Here is a 19,106-nt window from a genome sequence, read left to right on the forward strand (position 1 = left end):
TTAAAAGTTTACTTTTGACTTCTACTTGACTACTTTTGTCTGTCCATTGGTGGTGTGCTAAAACATGTGCGTTTACATAAATAAGAACAATTATAAGTCATCCCAGTCTAAAAATTCCTACTTAATCATCCTATTTAATCATACTTAACCTCTTGTCCTCTCTGGTTTCTAAGATTTAGCTGTATTAGTCACACTGTCCACAGATGCAGTAAACAAGTTGATTTTATTCAGTTAAAAAATTGAGTTGCTTCCAAAAATAATATAATTGGCTCTACCGCCGTAATGGCCTGCCATCATCAGCATAATCCAGGATGTGTATGAATTAAAAAAAACAGTGCAGGAACAATTTAAAGGAACTAGGTGTACCAGTCCAGTGTTCCACAAATATTCTTAGTCTGAAGTGTATTTTAAATAGAGGAGGCGCTAAGAATGACTCAGCTCACTGTGTTCATGATTAGACATCTGAACTTCTGGCTCGTTAATAAGCTTCAAAATGGAACAAAAGAAAGAAATCCCAAAATACAGCAAAGGAGAACCTGCAAAACACTACTGAGGATATTACAGAAGTATCTAACAACCCAACCCAGAATAAATGTCGACATTGTTTGTTTCTGCAAACTACGGATATGTTACATTTATATGTTTCATATGTAGCCAATATGTTGGAACTTGATGTTTCTTTATGTTTAGTTTTCAATTCTATGTTGTGACAATGCTGTTGTTACAGTCTGGTTAGGTTTAGGCACAGAATAATACACCTAGTTGTGTTGCCACAAACATGGCTGGAAAAATCCTGACATCTCCTTAAAAATTGACAGTGGTCCCTCTCACCTAGCTGTCACCCCACTGCCATCCACTCCTTCTTCAGATGACAACCTCGACTGATATACATGTAATCTGAGCAACATCGCTTCAAAAATGATGATATGATATGTTTAAAGTGAACAAACATAACATATTCATGGTTTGCAGAAATGCACAAGGCCAGCAATATATTCTGGCGACTGGGCTGTCAATAAATAATAACTATAGGAATACATCAGTCATTAATGGACCATGCATATTTTAGGCTGTTGGACACATATTATGAAATAAGGCACAACACAACCCACAAAACAGGCTCTGTGTTTACATTAGCATGTTAATGACTTTAGACAAGACTACCCATAAGAGAAACTCAGTAAGACAGTGTGTTTGTGCATGTTTGTGTCTTCAAGCTGAATTTTACACGTGCTCATGATTGTAAAATGTGTGTGTGTGTGTGTGTGTGTGTGTGTGTGTGTGTGTGTGTGTGTGTGTGTGTGTGTGTGTGTGTGTGGTGACTAAGAAGCTTGCTAAGAATGCAGCCTCGTCCTCTTAAAGGTGAATGTTTTCTACTTGTCTTTGTCTCCTATCACAGTAAGTGGAATCTTTTGGGGTTTTCAGTTGGAAAATAGCTCATTTTTTGTTATTTTCTCATATTTTACATATCAAAGTAGTAATTTATATTTAATTAGAGTTGAATTAATGAATGAATTTAAAAATATAGCAGGACACTAGTCTGGAATGAACATAATCGTACATTGCAGCCCAAGTGGGGGAAATCTTAGCCCCATGAAGCATTGATTTTTCTGGCCACTAAGTGGCAGAAGAACTTAACAACAACCATTGTAGAAATGATAAAGCTATTATGGCAACAGTGTGAGCCAATGCATTCTCTTACCTAAGCAACTGAATAGGTCAACTGCCAGTAACTCCCAAAATTACATATATTATCGTCCCTACTGCAGTGCACCAGCGACAGGTGTACCGGACCTACGTGATTGATGTAGTTTGGTTGTGCTAAGGCAAGAAAACTACTTGGTTAGGTTCAGGAAAACATTGTGGTTTGGGTGAAAGTAACAAATGTTATAACTTGTAACAGTAATACGTATGTAAGTTACGATATGTACATGATGTAACTTAACTACATAAATAAGTTAAAATAACTGCTGACTTTGGGTTCCACACTGGACACGAACAACAAATCATACAGGACTACTGGATGAAAGTCCTGTTTTTGTTTAACCTGACCATCCACCCTGATCTGACTTCCTCCTTTGCTGCCATAATACCTACACAATCACTAGAGGTCAAGATATGATAATAACTGCTGCTGCTTTGACAGTTGACCTATGTGGTTGTTTTTCAAGATTTTTTCAAGGTTTTTCTGATGAGGACGGACTGTGTTATCCAGTAATTATGTTTTTAGGCACCCAGAAGACACATAACAATATAAGATTTCACTAAAAGTCTTTTTTTTTTTTTTTTTTTTTTTTGCAGTTTTTATCTTATGAATCCAAAAGGCCCTTTTTGGAACCCTTTTAGCTCTATTTTTGGTCTCCACCAACTTCTCAGGGAAATAACTGCTCTCACTAGAAAATGCTCCACTATATTCACCAGCTAGAGTCTGACTTTGTCTGCCTGTCATCTGGTGCTTGATCGATCACGTACAGCTTTGTTTCTGAAAACTGTCTCCAACTGCTGCTGGAAAATGGTTGCTGAGGTGTAGTGTCTGAGTGTTTCTTATACCTTCTGAGCTCTGAGTGACAGGACAGAATCAAATGCTTTCATTTAAGTATATTTGGGAAGGAGACAATGTAGAGATCTCATGTTCAGGATAACAACACATTAGTTCTGTAGTGTGCGTCAGAGAATAGCTAAAGGAAGAGGCCCACACCAAGGACTGAGGGATTCAGAGGTTCAATGTATACATTTCCATCTAAGGATAGGAAGAGGACTCAGGGTTGACTTAATATACACATTTCCATTTAAGTATACAGAGACTAACATCAACATAGTAACGCACACACCTCCATGTACACGTTTTCCCTTGAGAGAGAGATGTTATGCAGACCCATCCTTTTCTAATAGGATAGAAGGGCCCTTAGTTCCCCAAAAAGGAAACAATTAGAGAAACAGGCGGACCTGAGCGAAGAGACTCTAAAAAGACACACACACCAGAGAACGGGGGTGATTTTGGTGGATCTCCTAAGACTGAGGGTCTGAGAGGAGTTCTGATAGAGCAGAAGGCAAAGTATTTTGGGCATCACTTTGCCAAGATTTGAGAATACCAGGGAGTGCACACTCTGGTTCGGACGCTGGCTTGAAATCTGTTTCAATAAAGATTGTTCTATCCAATCAACCCCGCCTTGCCTCCGAAGAATCTTTATCAACATACTACACGCCGACACCTTTCGAGGACGACAGCCCATACACTTCAGAGGGTAGAATATGAGAGCGGTTGATGCAAAACAGTGAAAGATACTCAAAAAGCTCTGTGCACGTGGTCATCATCCTCTGCAGGTTGTGACCTCTTTGAAATCACATGTCACAATTTGATCCGTAGTTAACTTCACCATCACTGTTGCTCTGTGTCTTCCTGTCCCTTCCTGTCTTTTTAGGTTATTTCAGGTGAGAGCTTTTTTAACTACAGGCCATCTGTGACGTAGTGAATGACTCATAAACATGAAAACATTTTAATTTTCCATCAAGACAAGATTAATAGGTTTGGGAGGTAACACAGTGGAATATTGTTTAAATGAATCTGTTCTGTGTGTTGCTCTCCTCCCGTCTCAGTCCTGTGTCAGCTCAGGTCATTTCCAACCATATTCTGCCCTTTGAATGTTTAAATGGCACCCCAGCCCTCTTCTGCTTAGCTGTTTTTGCCCTTATCCTTTTTTAATTGTCATTCTGCAGGAGAGAGTCCCTTTATCTTGTCCTTGCCTCGCCCCCCACAGTAGATGTCCTCTCTCGCCCTCCCCTCTACTTGTACCAATGCATTGCAACTGTACCTGTCCTGCCCAGTCACTGGTGGAAAATTACCTTGCTGATTTACCGTGTGATATTAGGCAGCCATAATGGACCACTAAAGCAGATAATATGGGCCACAAATCTCCGGAAGGAGAGACACTTTAACTGGTTGTTGGCGTTTGATCATATGTCTGTTCCGGCGCTCATTCATCTCGACCTGGAACAGAATGAATATTCATGCAAGGTTTGAGTCATACAGCCCTCGACAATAAAGAGGGCTATTTTGCATTAATCTATATGCAAACAATGCTCGAATAAAATTATCTGGTGGGACAAACTGCGACACGAAAGCAGCCCTGTGGTGTCTTTCAAGAGCATACAACTAGCAAACTATTACTACACAGCGCATGGCAGGGTACTCAACACACTCATTTAAATAACTCTCAGTGGGACTAGTTCTTAAATGGAAGTTGGTGGAGATTTTGTTCCCAATATTTCTCAAAATCCTGACCGTTAACCATCAGTTTTTAAGTGGCATGGGGAAAAAAAGCTTCACCTGGCCTCCTGTTAGTAGTGTTGATATGATTATCTCTTTTGTAATGCAGCACTGTTACACCGCATAAGATAACATTCACCAGAGGGGCGTTTCACAAAAAAACTCAGATGGCATCCAGTGATTGCTGTTACTATCCGAAATTGGGAATCTGAGAAGTTGAGAAAGTATAAAGCGTTTTGTTCTTCACACTGTTTTTGTCACCGTCCATGTGTACAGTCAACGTAAATGCCTTTGTAGAGAGACTTCTTAAAAGTATGTGTTGTTACCCCCATTTGTACAATTTATCACGTCTTGCTAAAAATAGAGCTTTCGGGAGCTCAACTTGACTTGCTTCTTTCTGACTGACCAATACTGGATTTGGGGGGGCTGATGTCAATTTTGCGGGTTCAAAAATCCAAATACTAATATTTTGACAAAAACACATAGTATGAATGAATAATCTTGATATGAATGTCTTTGGGATTTTTTTTTACAAACATTTTACAGTTTTCACTGCTCTCTGGTGGACAATCTATGTAACAGTGACACTGGTTCTCAAATTATTGATAAATCTGCAACAAACTGATGGCAGCCAATATATCAGCCTGACCAAATAATCAATCTAATATAAATTCAGATTACACCTTATGAAATAATTAGTTTTAAGCACACAGAATATTTCACAGTTCCATATTCCATACCTATACCTGTACAGATCTCTTCATGGTCTTGTAATTAAATTAACATGATTCTGAGATTAGCTTGTAAGGCCTGAGGGCAACTGTGAGAGCAAAGGAAGAAGGTGTAACAGGTAAGAGAGATATTACATTTGTAACATTGGCTCTTATTAGCTAAATATTTATAGTTGCTTAAATGTGGCTGACTGAATGATTCCTACTGAATCCTAAACAGGTAATCAATGAAGTACATTCATATTAAATTTGACATGAAGCCCTGGATTATAGAGAATAAAGAGATGTGAAAATTAACTTCAAATCAACATGCCAACATCAGTTAGCTTCATTTACAATACCGGCTTCCCCTGGTCAATGCTAAATTAAAAATTTGATTTTTTTTCAAAAACCTTTTGTATGTAGTTGTGTGGGTTGAATTGTGTAAGTTCACTCATTTTGGCAGTAAAAATAACAAATGTTGTAGACTACACTTCAAGGATACGGCTGGCAATTTTTGTCGTCATAGAAATCTCAAAACCAACAATGCATTGGCTCGTCGGCCAAACCTTTCAGACTTTCAAATATGCCAGTAATAAACAGTAAAGTCATACACAGATCGAGTAAGATACAGGGGTACAACAATGAAAAAATAAAAAAGAGAAAAGTTTAGGATCTACATGCTAATAGTGTTGGAACAAATAACAAAAACAAAATGCAAAGCAACATATTTGAGTACAGTTTTGTGAATATTCATGCCCAAGAGATCCCAAATATTGCGATCAGAGGATCCAGCTGTCTGTATAATGCCAAATCATTTAAGCGAGGAAGGTACGGAGCATCACCGTCCACAATCAAACACTTTACATCTCTATATAATCAGGCCATGAATATAATGGATAAAAAGCCTGTCCGGTGGCGTCACTGTCAGATACTAAAAAAGATACAATCTACTTACCTTTAAGCTTTACATATATCTGTTTTCTCAGTTTGCAATGTATGAATTTTCAAATGAATCAATAGTCTAGCCCCAGAGCATCTTTACATATATGTCCAAAGACAAGACAGTAACAGAGTGACAAGGAGCATGGTGAATGGCAATGAAATTAATATTGCATTGTAGATCTAAATTTGGACAATCAACTTTCTCCATAAAAGGCTGTCAACTGTGGAACACATTACCAACTGAAATCAAACTAATTTCAGATACAAAATCTTTAAATATCTCATTTTTTATTGATGTTTCTAATGAAGCTCTACAGCACAGAAGGACAAGAAACACCAGTCTTTAGATGCAGCCACTACACTTCCTAGTCTGATCGCCTGATGGCTTTGTGTTTGTCCAGGGGTCTGTGTCATCTGTATGACCATTGAAGTCAAACTATGTTTACTGCTTTGAAATAATTTCAGTTAAAGGAAATAAATTCCCCACCATCAACTGCACTGAACCTTAGTTGGTGCCTGCTGAAGCGTTAATGATGTTTCCTGGCCTCAGGGCAGCAAGAGCACAAATTCATACATTTATTTATGTTTTGTTTTTTTTATTAGTAAGTGTTTCTTAGAAATGCTTCATTTAACTTTTAGTGAGTTAATCTCTTCTGAGCAATAAGTATTCAGATTGAAAAAAAAAATTTAGAAAAATAAAGCAAATTGCTCTTTCACATGTGACTGATTTAAAGCAGTTTACAGTAATGGCTGATTTACCCTGGAAGCCGCTCTCAATAGTGCAATAATATGTTGTCAGATTCTTAGGCTAAGCTAGCAGGCTTCTCTAAGCACCTCTTTCCTCAAACAAAGTCATCAGCGCTCTGTGTTGGAGTGATGAGGTTTGGCTCTGTTCTCCTCTTTGCCCGCAGGAAGCTGCTTTGTGCATCCATACTCAACACGCTGTCTTTGTTGAGAATGTAAGGCATACAAAGAAGCCTGGAGCACTCATGTTCGTGTGTTCCTCTGTGTGAGTGTGCTTCCATGAAGAATCACACTTAGGCGCCGTTCTTATTATTTTGTGATACTGAGCTATGGTGGTGTGCATTTCCATTTAAAAAATATATATAAAAAATATATAAAAATGTATAATTTGTTATGAATGTCTGCTGTTCGGAGTATCTGGAGTTATGTGCTCGGTTGTGGAAAATGGCGTCCCTCTGGTGCTCATCAGTTCAGGGATCTTGTTCTTTCAAAATTGAGAAAAAATGTGAGACACTCAAGACGGTAATGAGTTAATTAATGAGTCAATTAATCACGGCTGTTGAATCACAAGAATAGTAAAAACAAGCCTACAAGTTTCAGCCATTAAGACCTTCATCAGGGCAGTATAAAATGGCCGCCTTTGGCCGCAGACAGTCACATGATCAGTAAAGCCAAGTAAGTAGTAACACGATTGGGCTAGACGGTTAGTCACATGATCAACGAAGACAGGTGAGCAGTAACGTGATTGGTCTAGATAACCACATGACAGACAGGTGACATGATCAGTATGAGCAGGTTGGTAGTCACATAATTAGGCAGTTAAAATCAAAAGATTAAGCATGTTTAGCAGAAAAATATCACAGACAGTAAGCAAGATTAAAAATAATATACATACGCAAAATCTTCAAACCTCAGAAAAGCAACAATTACTCATTTCTCAAATGCCTAAAGTAACTTTTTCAGACTTTTAAGGCCTCAGATGCCTTGGGAGGAAAAAAAACGTTATAAAAAAGGAGAAAAGTCTAGTTCCCCATTCAAACCTGGGTAGCATTCAGTGTATATATCCACAACGATTCTCTTCGTAAGAGCCTTTTTCATCTGTGTCCTGCTCTTACTGAGTTTTCTATAGATTCTATGCCTGATATCTTTAGCGTACTGTAAACCCGACCCTCTTCATACAGAAAAGAGAGAGGGAAGAACCTGCCATCTTCCCAAACAATGTAGCATTTAATGAAAATGTTCAAAGTGTCATTGTAACAAGAGTAAATGGTAGATAAGTTTATAAATGAATCTCTCAATTCTCAAATATGTCCCTGAAGTTGAATGCAACAAGGTCAAACTGATTCAAAGGGAGGAAGAATTAAACTCTAAAAGCAGTAAGAAGGATTGTACACTGTGAAGAGGATTCATCTCTGTACAGCTGCATCACATTTATTTCATAAAGGTTTCAGGGTTTCTGAGTTTTGTCGTCCTTACATTTTAAAAATATACAATAAATATAGAGAACAGATACAGTAAGCACATATGGAGGGAGGACAAGTTTGTTCCACGTGCCTTCCCACGATACCCGGAGCTTACCAGGACGCCTCGCACTTCTCATTGAATTCACATTTTAAATGTGTCTCTGTTGCCTAAAATAAATGTAGAATATTATCCAAGTGATGGTAAAGACAAAAACATCCTTTCCTCCCTCGTCACTCGCCCGTTTCCCGACATTAGCAGGTTTTTTGTCGGTGCAAATAATCTGTCCAATCAGTGAAAGTGAAAACAGGTGTGTGTCAGTAAATGGTGTTAGCAGCTAGTGACAATAGACCCTTTTTTGCTCTGACAAGTCAAAATGTCTCCTGTGAAAAGCATTTCTAACTTTCTAACTTTCATACAATACCATGAAAAATATCGATGTTTGATAACATGGGGAAAGATTGAAAGACAACATTGAAAGAATAAAACTCTTAGATTTGTCTTAAAAGATAAATATTAGAAGACTTGTGTACTGTGTGTAAAGCACAACAGCATCTGAGTTAGTCTAATTTTTGCAGCTCAGAGCCGGCCAGCTTTGGAGGAGAGAGTTGGTGCAGAGCCGGACCTCCTGGAGGAATAAACACCCAGAGTCACGCTGGATTCTGCTCTGATCCAGAGCCTTCTAGTTATTTGGTCCTGTCAACTGAAACTCTGCTGAGATGTCTCAAACCTGATCGCTCTGAGCAGGACAAAGGGCTACAAAAGGCTATTGGGCCATCTTGTTTAATACTTCAGTGATGGTGAAATAGGATTTGTCATCAACTATCAAAATCCTTTCTAGAAGTCGGTCTGTCGTTTTTATCAGGTGCTTCGGGAAGTTTGTTGAGTATAAACCTGCTCTGTAGCATCGCCTCCATATGAGCGTGCTTGTGTCCTTGTTCATTTGCCTCAAAATGCTAAGTTTTTCCAATCCAAGCAGCACTCCTGCTGTTTTCTGTGTCAACCAACACCTGTCGCCAAGCCTCTGCACTTGCCACCTTTAATGAGCTATAACACCATAACAAAACGGAGCGTATAAGACGAGTGACGAGAAGACAGCGCTATGAGTAAGGGAGACGAGGCGGCAGCGGTGTGTGTGCATCAACTCGCTGTCGGCGAGAAGTGACAGCGGGAAAGCACAACTGGTACAAGTGTGTCTGTACTGTGGAGAATGAACACTGAAACTGCTACAAACACTCAACAACATCACCACAACTGTCAGGCCAGGACCAAATGAGGACTCAGATGCAAGGAAAAAATGATATCAAACTCACTTTATTGTGATCAAAAATTCTTCTTTCAAGAAGTGATTAAATAAACAGGCTATAAAACACTGTCTATCTGAAATCCTGACCAAGAACAAAATACAAGAATCTCTCAACAGGGGGGAAAAAACACAACAGGGGAGGGAATACTAAAAATAGAAACAATCAAAACAGAACACTATGCTAAAACAAAAATACTCTTACAATGAAGATAACAAGAACTAGATAATAAACAAAAATCGCTCCCTAAGGAGGAAAACCAAATCTATCTAAAAAGGCTCAAAAGGAAAAGGCTCACCTAAAAAGGGGCTCAATCATAAAGGGACAAAAGAAAAAAGGCTCACCTCAACAGGGCTCTAAAATAACTAATCTCTCTAAACAGAAAATCACTCCGCAAGCGGGAGGAAAAACGGTAACACAAAACAAGGAAAATCTCTCTAAACTTGGAATTTATTAAACAAAAAATCACTCTTAAAAGAGGAAAAAATGACAACAACTTACGTGACCAAAACTCTCTCAGTGAATACTTAGCGGACTATGACAAGGAACAGGGGCTTAGGTGAACGAACAAACGAAACACTTCGGCACAAGACAAAGGGAAGACGCCGACTAAATACACATGAGGGAAATGGGGAACAGGTGGAAACGATTAGGGATCAGGTGAGACAATCAGACCGGTGACACATGAGGAAGGGCAAGTGACCTGAAACGAGAGGAGAGTTAGATTTTCAAAATAAAACAGGAAGTAACGAGACAAAAAACCCAAGACGAGACAAACCTCACCGCGGTGTGACAGTACCCCCCCCCCTAGGGCCGACTCCTGACGGCCCAGGCTGGTCAGGGTGGTCCCTGTGAAAATCCGTGATGAGGGTCTCGTCCAGGATGTGTCTGGACGGGACCCACTGTCTCTCCTCGGGACCATATCCTACCCAGTCCACCAGATACTGTTTACCACGGCCCCGGTTGCGAACTGCCAGCAACTGCTTAACCTTGTACACCGGACCGCCGTCTATTACTTCTGGGGGCGGCGGCGGGGCAGCGGCTGGAACCATCGGGCTCTCCTTAGCGGGCTTGACTCGGCTCACATGGAAGGTCGGGTGGACACGGAGGGATCGGGGCAGACGAAGGCGGACCGCTGCAGGACCAATGAGCTTGGTGATAGGAAACGGACCCACGAACCGTGGCGCCAGCTTTCTGGAAGGCACCTTGAGATGTAAATCCCTCGCTGATAACCACACTCTCTGTCCTGGCTCGTAGGCGGGGGCGGGCCGTCTCTTGCGGTCTGCAGTTCTTTTGACCCGGTCTCCTTGGCGGATCAACACCTGCCTAGCGGCGGCCCAGATGCGGTGACAGCGGCGAACCATGGCATGGGCGGAGGGTACCGACACCTCCCGCTCGTTGTCTGAAAACACAGGGGGCTGATAACCAAACACACACTTGAATGGTGAGATACCTGTGGCCGAGGTGGGCAGTGTATTGTGGGCATACTCGACCCAGACCAGGTGTTTGCTCCATGTTGAGGGGTTCTGTGAGACCAGACACCGGAGGCCGGTTTCCAGTTGCTGGTTTAGGCGTTCGGTCTGGCCGTTGGCCTCCGGGTGATAACCCGAAGTCAGGCTGGTCTTCGCTCCGATGAGCCGACAGAACTCCCTCCAGAACCGGGAGATGAACTGGGGGCCCCGGTCTGAAACAATGTCCTTGGGAAATCCGTGAATCTTGAAAACATCGTTCATCATTATCTCCGCCGTTTCTTTGGCGGAGGGCAGTTTAGGTAAAGCAATGAATCTAGTCATTTTGGAGAATCTGTCCACCACCGTGAGGACAGTGGTGTTACCTTGTGAGACCGGGAGCCCCGTGACGAAGTCCATCGAGATGTCGGACCACGGTCTGGAGGGAATGGGAAGAGGCTGCAGGAGACCCATACGTGACCCGGAGGACGTCTTGTTGCGGGCGCAGACCGAACATGCCTCTACGTACTCCCGGACCTCCGGCTCCATGGAGGGCCACCAGAACCTCCGGGCGATAGCGAACATAGTTCTACGAACACCCGGATGACAGGAAAGCAGCGAGGTGTGGGCCCAGTGGATCACCTGTGGGCGTAATTCAACCGGGACAAACAAACGATTCTCTGGACACCCACTAGGTGACGGAGCCTCACCATTAGCCTGCTTAACCTCATTTTCTATCTGCCAGGTCAGCGCTCCAACCACACATGAAAGTGGGAGGATCGGTTCTGGGTCCTTGGCAGCAGGCTCGGGGTCGAAGAGACGGGACAGTGCGTCTGGTTTGACGTTTCGGGACCCCGGCCTGTATGAAAGAGAAAAAGAGAATCTGTTAAAGAATAGCGCCCACCTGGCCTGGCGAGAGTTGAGTCTCTTGGCTTTCTTGATGTACTCCAAATTCTTATGATCAGTCCATACGATGAATGGATGGTCCGCCCCCTCGAGCCAGTGTCTCCACTCCTCCAAGGCGAGTTTGACCGCCAGCAGCTCCCTGTTGCCAACATCATAGTTTCGCTCCGCCTTGGATAGCCGTCGTGACAGAAAAGCACAAGGATGCATCTTACCGTCCTGCTCTGATCGCTGTGAGAGAATTGCCCCGACCCCTTCGTTGGAGGCGTCCACCTCGACCACGAACTGCCGTTGAGGATCTGGCAGGGTGAGAATGGGAGCCGAGGTAAAGCGTTGCTTGAGGATCCGGAACGCCGCATCCGCTTCTGGGGACCAGTGGAACTGCACCTGCGTGGAGGTAAGAGCATGGAGAGGAGCAGCTATAGCGCTGAAGCCTCTGATAAACCGCCTGTAAAAGTTAGCAAAACCCAGAAATTGCTGAACCTTTTTGCGGCTATCAGGTGTGGGCCAATCGACCACAGCGCTAATTTTAGCCGGGTCCATCTGTACTCTTCCAGGGGCTACAATGAAGCCCAGGAAGGAGACAGTATCGGCATGAAATTCACTTTTTTCAGCCTTGACATAGAGTTGATTGTCTAATAGTCTTTTTAACACCTGGGTTACGTGGTCTTGGTGTTTAGTCAGGTTCGGGGAGTAGATAAGTATGTCGTCTAAGTAAACATACACGAAGTGGTCAAGGAAGTCTCTCAATACGTCATTTATCATGGCCTGGAATACTGCAGGAGCGTTAGTGAGACCAAATGGCATGACTCGGTACTCGTAGTGGCCACTGGGGGTGTTGAAACCGGTCTTCCACTCATCTCCTTCTCTGATCCGCACCAAATGATAGGCGTTGCGAAGATCCAACTTGGTAAATACTTTGGCCTGTTGAAGCTGGTCAAAGACAGATGACATGAGAGGAAGCGGGTAACGGTTCTTAATTGTTATGTCGTTGAGTGGGCTGTAGTCAATGCAGGGTCGTAGTGAACCATCTTTTTTCCCGACAAAGAAAAACCCGGCTCCGGCTGGGGATGATGAGTGGCGGATTAGCCCGGCTTTCAGGGAGGTCTCGATGTATTCCCGCATAGCTTTCCTCTCGGGTCCAGAGACCGCGTACAAGCGCCCTTTGGGAATGGTGGAGCCCGGAATTAACTCTATGGCACAGTCATAGGAACGGTGAGGAGGAAGTGATAGCGCTTTGGCTTTGTTAAAAACCTCTTTGAGGTGGTGGTAGCAGGAGGGCACAGAGCTCAGGTCCGGGTAGTCGGAATCTGTGGCGGGGTTAACAGAGACCATATTAATGTCAGTGATTCCCTCCTCCCGAACTGAAATGTTCCTACAGTCACGCGCACAGTCCCCTCCCCATCCCACAATTTTTCCCGTTCTCCAGTCTATGTGGGGATTGTGACGTGAGAGCCATGGCTGTCCCAAAATGAGGGTCTGTGATGGAGAAGTGAATACATAAAAACGAATGTTTTCTTGGTGATCGTTAATGCACATTTTGAGGGGGGTTGTGATGTGGGTGATGGTAAACAGTTCATGTCCATTAAGAGCTTTAGCTCTGATGGGTCTAGCTAAAAGTTCCGTGTTAAGATCCAACCTTTTAGCTAACTCCCAGTCCATCAAGCTTTCATCAGCCCCCGAGTCTATAAGTGCTTTAAGTTCAGTGGTGGTGTGGTGTGTTACCTGCACTGTCGTGAGAATACGTGAGGGAGTGTCTGCAGTCTTGAATTCACTCACCACCGTGGTCCTTTTAGCCGGGCAGGTGGAGACGAGATGCCCGGGTTCACCGCAGTAAAAACAGCGACCCTCCTGTAGCCGCCTTTGTCTTTCCTCCGGTGATAGCCTGGCTCTCCCCAGCTGCATAGGCTCTTCCTCTCCTTCTAGGCGAGGATAATGATGTTGTTCTGGTGGAAGTCGCCGGGTGGTCGGCCAGCCAGGTGTCTGCATGCGTGATGGTCTCAAGGTGCGCTGCTGTCTGAGTTGACGAGCTCGGTTATCCGTCCGGATCGCGAGGGCGATGAGCGAGTCAAGGTCCGGGGGAAGATCCAGAGGAACCAGAAGATCCTGAATAGGAGCCGCCAATCCCTTTAAGAAAACGTCGTATAGAGCCGTTGTATTCCAGCCAATCTCGGCCGACAATGTGCGAAATTGGATGGCGTAGTCACACACAGAGTTGTTGCCCTGTTTTAGTCCGCTCAGCTCCCGAGCCTTTTCCCGGTTGGTTGTTACCGGGTCGAAGATCTTTTGCAGAGCCGTCTCAAATCCGGTGAGTGACCTGCAAACAGGAGAATCTTGGGCCCACTCGGCTGAGGCCCAGGCTTTGGCTCTGCCGGTAAGGTGGGAAATCATGAAGGCAATCTTTGATCGGTCAGTGGGAAAGGCTTGGGGATTTAACTCATAGTGTATGGAGCAGTCTATGAGAAAAGCTTTACATAAGCCCAGTTCACCAGAGAATCGTGTAGGTGAAGCTAACTTACATGTAGCTCCCATGATGGTCGTAGTAGGGACGGGATTTACTGGTGGAGCGGCGGCCACTGCCGGAGGCTCGGGTGCTGTATTCGTCTGCACTAGATGATCGTGCAGGCCCTGGAGTTGAGAGGAAAGAAGCCCCATCTGGGAGGCCATGGCGGTCTGGAACTCCTCCTGACGAGAGAGTCGGGCTTCTTGGGCTCGCAGGGCAGCAGTGAGTTGATCAATCCCTGCTGAGTCCATACTGGCCGAAGTGTAATGTCAGGCCAGGACCAAATGAGGACTCAGATGCAAGGAAAAAATGATATCAAACTCACTTTATTGTGATCAAAAATTCTTCTTTCAAGAAGTGATTAAATAAACAGGCTATAAAACACTGTCTATCTGAAATCCTGACCAAGAACAAAATACAAGAATCTCTCAACAGGGGGGAAAAAACACAACAGGGGAGGGAATACTAAAAATAGAAACAATCAAAACAGAACACTATGCTAAAACAAAAATACTCTTACAATGAAGATAACAAGAACTAGATAATAAACAAAAATCGCTCCCTAAGGAGGAAAACCAAATCTATCTAAAAAGGCTCAAAAGGAAAAGGCTCACCTAAAAAGGGGCTCAATCATAAAGGGACAAAAGAAAAAAGGCTCACCTCAACAGGGCTCTAAAATAACTAATCTCTCTAAACAGAAAATCACTCCGCAAGCGGGAGGAAAAACGGTAACACAAAACAAGGAAAATCTCTCTAAACTTGGAATTTATTAAACAAAAAATCACTCTTAAAAGAGGAAAAAATGACAACAACTTACGTGACCAAAACTCTCTCAGTGAATACTTAGCGGACTATGACAAGGAACAGGGGCTTAGGTGAACGAACAAACGAAACACTTCGGCACAAGACAAAGGGAAGACGCCGACTAAATACACATGAGGGAAATGGGGAACAGGTGGAAACGATTAGGGATCAGGTGAGACAATCAGACCGGTGACACATGAGGAAGGGCAAGTGACCTGAAACGAGAGGAGAGTTAGATTTTCAAAATAAAACAGGAAGTAACGAGACAAAAAACCCAAGACGAGACAAACCTTGTGACACACAACTGCTTTGACAAGAACTAGAAACTTGTTTCATATTTGCCCTCACGGCTGCTTGTTAAAGAAATAAATCCACTTCACCTTTATCTTCTCTTTCTAATTGTTTACAGATCGCTACGTGCTGGTTGGCAGTCGTCATGACAGCGATCAGGGAGGCGGGGCTTCAGCTATCATGAATCAGCTCATCGCTGCGCTGACAGAGCAGGCCAAACGAGGATGGGTGCCGGACCGTACCACTGTGTTCTGCTCGTGGGGAGGATCGGCCCTGGGGAACATCGGGTCCTATGAGTGGGGAAAGGTCAGCGAGCACAATGGCAATCTGCTTCATTAAATGTCACCTCAGGGTTACCAAAGGTTGTGGCTCCGGAAATGATTTAAAGTGAGGCATGTGAAGGCATGGCCTGAAACACAATTAACAGAAGTGACAGGCAACCAACATGTTTACCAGATCTATTATACAGTACATACTGTGTGAGGATCAACATACACACAGAGGAACCATTCTTGGTAACACTTCCTATGAAGCCCATGTCTATAACGCATTATAACACATTATGAACATACTTACAATGTGTTAAAATGTACATGTAGTGCTGTATAATCAGTTTCAATGTCTATAATGCATCAAAAACATCCTCTTAATGCATTATAGTGTGCCTAAGTTATTTGTTTTACTAAAGATTAATCTGCTTTACTATATAAAAGCAATCATAAATATTCAGAATGCTTTATAACAATTGTAAACATTGTAAAGCATTTTTTGATGACTTGTAATATCAAGTATTAATACGTCATAACTGAAGCTCACTCACTATTGTTGCAAGGATCATAGTGTATTAAAATCCACATAGTTGTAATACGTTATAATATTTTCTATAGCTCATTTAAATCACTATTAGTGCTTACAACTATGATTAAAAACAGTGCTATTGGTGCATTGTAACGCACTATAGGAACTGGGTAATAATGCATTAAAGACATCATAGACGGTGTTACCACATTCTTCTTTCTCCATCATGTTATTGTTTGGGCTTGTTAGCAGTTAGCTCCTAGTGGCACAGGTTAGAGGCTCAGGTGAGCGGGGCACAGAAGATCCAGGTGATGCAGTGCAGTGGCTGGGGTGCGGGAGGCTGGGTCGTGGTGTGGCCAGAGAGTATCCAGGTCACCGGAGAAGACGAAGAAAGCAACAAATTAGGTTCACCGGAGACAAAAAGGCAAAAAAGCACTAGGAGACCATGTAGCACGTCTGGTTGACGAGGAGGCCAGGGCTTTTTAACCTGGTGTTGATTGCCTCAAGCCACTAAAGGTGTGTGTGATCAGCCCAGCAACTCCACAGCACCTCTGAAACACATAAGCACAGAAAAAACACCCAAAAAACAGTCCAAGTGTAACACTTGTATATCATTTTTCAAACGATGTCGAGAAGAAAGAGGCGAGGAGATGAAAACTGTGGGTTTTAATGCCAGATATATTCTCCATGCAGGATAGGAACGGTGCCACAATAGAACGATAACACGCTGCAATCAGACGATATTGTTTCCACTGAGTTGGTCTTCTTCATGATTTGTTGTTCTTATTGTCACAGCTCTCTTTGCTGACAAAGACTTTCCAAAATAATTATAATAAAAACACGTCACTTACGGCAGAAACAATGTTTGTGCAACAGTCGTAGATTCTTACATAAACTCAGATCTCATCACAATTGAAGTTTTTCATCAGATGGTTTATAATGACATTAAATTACATTGCGAGCTGCAGCAGAAGACAAAGAATAACAGCCAATTAGAGGACAGGACCATAATGTAATACTGGAAGAGACACTTATGTGGACGTGAGATAATGATAATAATGATAATGTGACGAGTGTGATGACAACAGATAAGGAATTATGAATATCGCTGGCGGTGTAATGATGACAGTCTCTTGGTGTGTGTGTGTGTTCCCTTCAGGATAACAGCGTCGTCCTGAAGAGCAGTGCAGTGGCCTACGTCAGCCTGAACTCTCCGGTCAGAGGGACGGAGACTCTCAGAGCGACAGCCTCTCCAACACTGCTGCAGCTCACTTCAGATATACAGAGAGTAAGTAATCAGTGCTGATGGCTCTATCATGAGTGGTAACATCAGATGTACAGTGTTACTCGCACTTTGACTACTGCACCACACCTTAAATATTGAGGGTAACCTGCAATATTAATACTGTCAGAGCAATTCACCCCAAACATAGCAACGACTAGCCATAGTCTTACGTTGACTATTGGCAATATTCTTACTTTAAACAAGCCCCACAAGGGAAACTGTGATGTTGAAGATGTGCCACCGTTCGTCCGCTCCCGTACGTATAATGACAGGCAGAAACACTGCTGCTGGCTATTTTTTTGGCTAAATTCTGCCAAAAAAAGTTGTGAGATGACATCACAGGCTAATTTGCATGTGTGTGACTTCATTACCTAATAATTTGATTTTTATAGAATGAAAACAGAAACGTCAGAGACACACTGAGCTGATCTGACTCTAATTAGCTTTGCCATTTGTTATTATTATTTTTGAAGTCGGTGTCGTCTCCTACATCATCAAAACTTGTTACTGAGACTTGTGCAGACTGTGGATTTAAAATATGTTGGTCCAGACCCTGAAATGAACTCACTGTGAAAACAATTCAAGTGACATCATGCACAACAAAAGCAGTGGAGAAGGACAGTCGAGGACAAACAATGGGGATGAGTAATTAGTTGTTAGTAACATATTCGCAGATCATTCACGTTTCTGTCTGGCAGCTAATGAGTTGTCCAAATGTGTGGCTGCCCTCTTCTGCTCACTGAACTCAGGCAAAGCCACATGAGAGCATTAGTGTGAACTGACTGAAGAGTATTGGGGACTCTCTTCAAGGTAACTGAACTATCAGTTGTTGCTGGGTTATAGCTTAAGGGAAAGTTGCTAAGTTGGCAACAATGGGCAGAAAATCTTTAGCATTTTGCAGAGATGCTACGAATCAGAAGTTATTACAATGAAAGCAGAGCAGAGGACCGGGGGACAGGTGAGACAAGCAGGAAACACAGGAGCAGAAAACAGACGACCCAACAAAGAGTGGGGGGAAAAAAACAGGCTTTAATACAAAACTAACGAGGGGATGAGATGCAGGTGAGAGACACTGGGGGCGGGGCAACAGGACTGATGAGCAACAGGTGTGGGGGGAAATAAGACTGGGGAGGAGCACAGGAGGAAGACAGAACACAGGGAACACAGGTGAGCAGGAAGTGACAACAAGACACAAGAGGATATAATGACACAATAAAACAGGAAATAACTAACCAATAACCAAAATCATGACATCACTACGTGTAGAGTTTGAAATGGGGAGGAGTGGGACGGGCAACAGTAATGCATTCCCCCCATGAGTTTTACGTGGAGACACTTTAGCTTTATTTCAGAAAGATGCTCTGATCACAGATAACTGTGATCAGACTGATGCAGGGAGAAGGCGGCCTACAAAATGTATTTCAAAAATGTTCTCGTGATATTTTGATATCATTCTATTGTGATATGTCAAATGTTGTCTTTTCCTGATTTTTAAGGCTGCATCACATTAAAATTAATATATTTCTGAACCGTTCTACTCTAAATAATACTTGCCTTTACCACTTAGTCATTATATCCACATTAAGGATGAATATTCATCAAAAATCTCATTGTGTTGATATATTGTGAAAGCAACAATAGTC

The 19,106-nt window shown here is 42.8% G+C and overlaps 1 protein-coding gene across 1 annotated transcript in view; it reads left to right on the top strand.

Moving 5' to 3' along the window:
- The window catches only part of LOC141004351 (inactive N-acetylated-alpha-linked acidic dipeptidase-like protein 2), a 438,618-nt gene that overhangs the window by 287,876 nt on the left and 131,636 nt on the right, over positions 1-19,106 (top strand). The window contains exons 12-13 of the mRNA XM_073475786.1: positions 15,499-15,686; positions 17,338-17,466. Coding sequence (XP_073331887.1) covers positions 15,499-15,686; positions 17,338-17,466 — 317 coding nt within the window. The remainder of the gene's footprint in view (positions 1-15,498; positions 15,687-17,337; positions 17,467-19,106) is intronic.

The sequence above is a fragment of the Pagrus major genome, chromosome 11, assembly GCF_040436345.1.
Source record: "Pagrus major chromosome 11, Pma_NU_1.0".
Classification (NCBI taxonomy): domain Eukaryota; kingdom Metazoa; phylum Chordata; class Actinopteri; order Spariformes; family Sparidae; genus Pagrus; species Pagrus major.